Source organism: Tupaia chinensis, unplaced genomic scaffold, assembly GCF_000334495.1.
Source record: "Tupaia chinensis unplaced genomic scaffold, TupChi_1.0 Scaffold145239_1, whole genome shotgun sequence".
NCBI lineage: Eukaryota > Metazoa > Chordata > Mammalia > Scandentia > Tupaiidae > Tupaia > Tupaia belangeri.
Window position 1 is genome coordinate 2,718 of NW_006205099.1, and position 2,136 is coordinate 4,853.

Here is a 2,136-nt window from a genome sequence, read left to right on the forward strand (position 1 = left end):
TTAAATTCATGCTGGGCATATGTGCTTGTGTGTCCAAAATCCTGAGAGAAGAATGGAGAAGAGATTGTGGTGTGACCATCCCCCCTAGGGGGTGATTTCTCACTTTCTTTCTTTCTGTCTCTCTCTGTCTTTCTGGAGAGCACACGTTCTCTATAGCAAAACCTCTCCAAAAAAAAAAAAAAAAAAGAGGATAGAAAAGGGTAAATGCACTGTGGTGGAGGCTTCAGTGTCTACTGTGACACCCTGGATCTCACTGAGTCACTTCCATCTGTGTATCTGGTCAGGGATGAAGAGTCAGAGTGTGCACACATGGAGGTGGAGGTGGAGGCATGGAGTGCAGCTCACACCTTCAGGTGTGTATCACGGAACAGCTGGGACCGTGGCTCCTCTTTCCTGGTATTCACCTTCAGCCTGGATCTGGCCTGTGGTTCTCTGAGAACTGAGAGCTCCTAGGATTTGAGGCACATTACTATTATTCTTTTCAAAAAATGCAGGAAGTCAGCAGACCTTCTGGGACACGTGGTGTTCACACTGAGAATTTAGGAGGAAGACAAGAGCTCTCAGGTGTACAGTGGCGGCCGCAGGCCTGGATCCCCAGTGTGGGGACAACTGACTCCAGGTGGCTTCCCTGATTCTGTCTCTCCATGAAGATCTGTAGGCTCAGGTCAGCTTGGAAGGAGGGAGGAGTCCACCCAGGGCTGAAAGAGGTGCTGACATCAAGAAGGGTACAATGGAAGGACTCTGGCTTCCCTCCAGGGAACTCTGGAGCTGGGGGACTTCTAGGTGTCCCTAAGTTGAAGCAGGGCCTGGAATATGGACCTCAGGCTGTCATCAAACCAGACCTCTCTGGGTAGAGGCATGAACTGGAGGAAGGGGCCCAGCTCTGAGGGGCTGACAGATCCCAGCAGAGGAGGTGGGTCAGCCCTGAAGTGGGGCCGGGCAGATCCCACAGGGCCCACGGCACAGGCTTGCTCTGTGAGAATCCCATCATGCCAAGGTGCTGCTGTGTCAGGACTTCAGCCAGCTGGACAGGGCTAGGTGTTAGTCCTGGACATTCAGACCAAAGAGAGGCCCAGTGACCTCCACAGAAACCTGGATCAATAAGTGAAGGACAGCTGTGTCCTCATGTCTTTCATTGAACTCGAGTTGCTTCTCGTATCTCAGATAACAGACCCTAATCCCAGGGCAGTCTGGTCCTGCAGCCCTGAGTGCCTCCCCACACTCCCTCTGCAGATCCCACCTGGAGGGCTGAGAGGAGAGGACAGCATGGGGGGCTCAGATCAGGTGACATGGGCCAGCCCTGCTATGTCCCCAGACCTTCTGGTTCTGCAAGGAGAGTGAAACCCACATGAGAAAAGGGGTTTTTGTCTCACTTCCCCATGTGCCTGTGTCACTGTGCAAGGTTACCACTGTCCACTGACTGACAGAAATAGTCAGCCTCGTCCTCAGCCTGGACCCCAGTGATGGTCAGGGTGGCCGTTCCACCTGAGCGGGAGCCGGAGAACCGGTCAGGGACCCCTGAGGCCCGGTTGCTATCCAGATAGATGAGCAGTGCAGGGCGCTGATCTGGCTTCTGCTGGTACCAGTGAGAATAATAGCTTCCTAAGTTTCCTCCCTGACAGGTGATCCTGGTTGTCTGTCCCAGTGACACAGACACTGAAGGTGACTGAGTCAGCACAGAGGAGGTCACAGAGCCTGCAAGAGAGGACAGGAGAGGTGAGCCTGAGGCTGAGGGTCTCCTTCCCAGAGGGCCCCACACCCTGGAGCACCCCCTGTGCTGAGCTGAAGGTCAGGCCAGGCTGGTCCCTGGCTGTGTGGAGCTGATCCCTGGGGGCAGCACCTGTGCAGAGAGTGAGGAGGGGGAGCAGGAGAGGGGTCCAGGCCATGGTGGAGACACCCCAAAACGCTGCTTGTGAACCCACAGCTGGGGAGGGCCCCCAGGCCTCTCTTATCCTGGAGGTGGGGGGCTCCTCATGCAAATGTCCTCCTTCCTTCTGTGGCTGTGGGTGGCTCCCTGCTGAGCAGAGCAGGGCTGGGCTTCCAGGAGGGTGTCCCATGGGCCTGTCCCCAGGGCCTGTGGCCAAGTTCTCATACTCTCTCTGGTGTGGAGGGAGAATGTACTGCCTTAGCACACAC

The 2,136-nt window shown here is 55.7% G+C and overlaps 1 gene segment (V, D, J or C); it reads right to left on the reverse strand.

Annotated features, from left to right (window-relative positions):
* Positions 1-1,390: 1,390 nt before the first annotated feature.
* Positions 1,391-1,923, reverse strand: LOC102501543 (immunoglobulin lambda variable 3-19-like). The segment is given in 2 exon segments: positions 1,391-1,695; positions 1,841-1,923. Coding segments are annotated over 2 exon segments (351 nt in total).
* Positions 1,924-2,136: the final 213 nt, after the last annotated feature.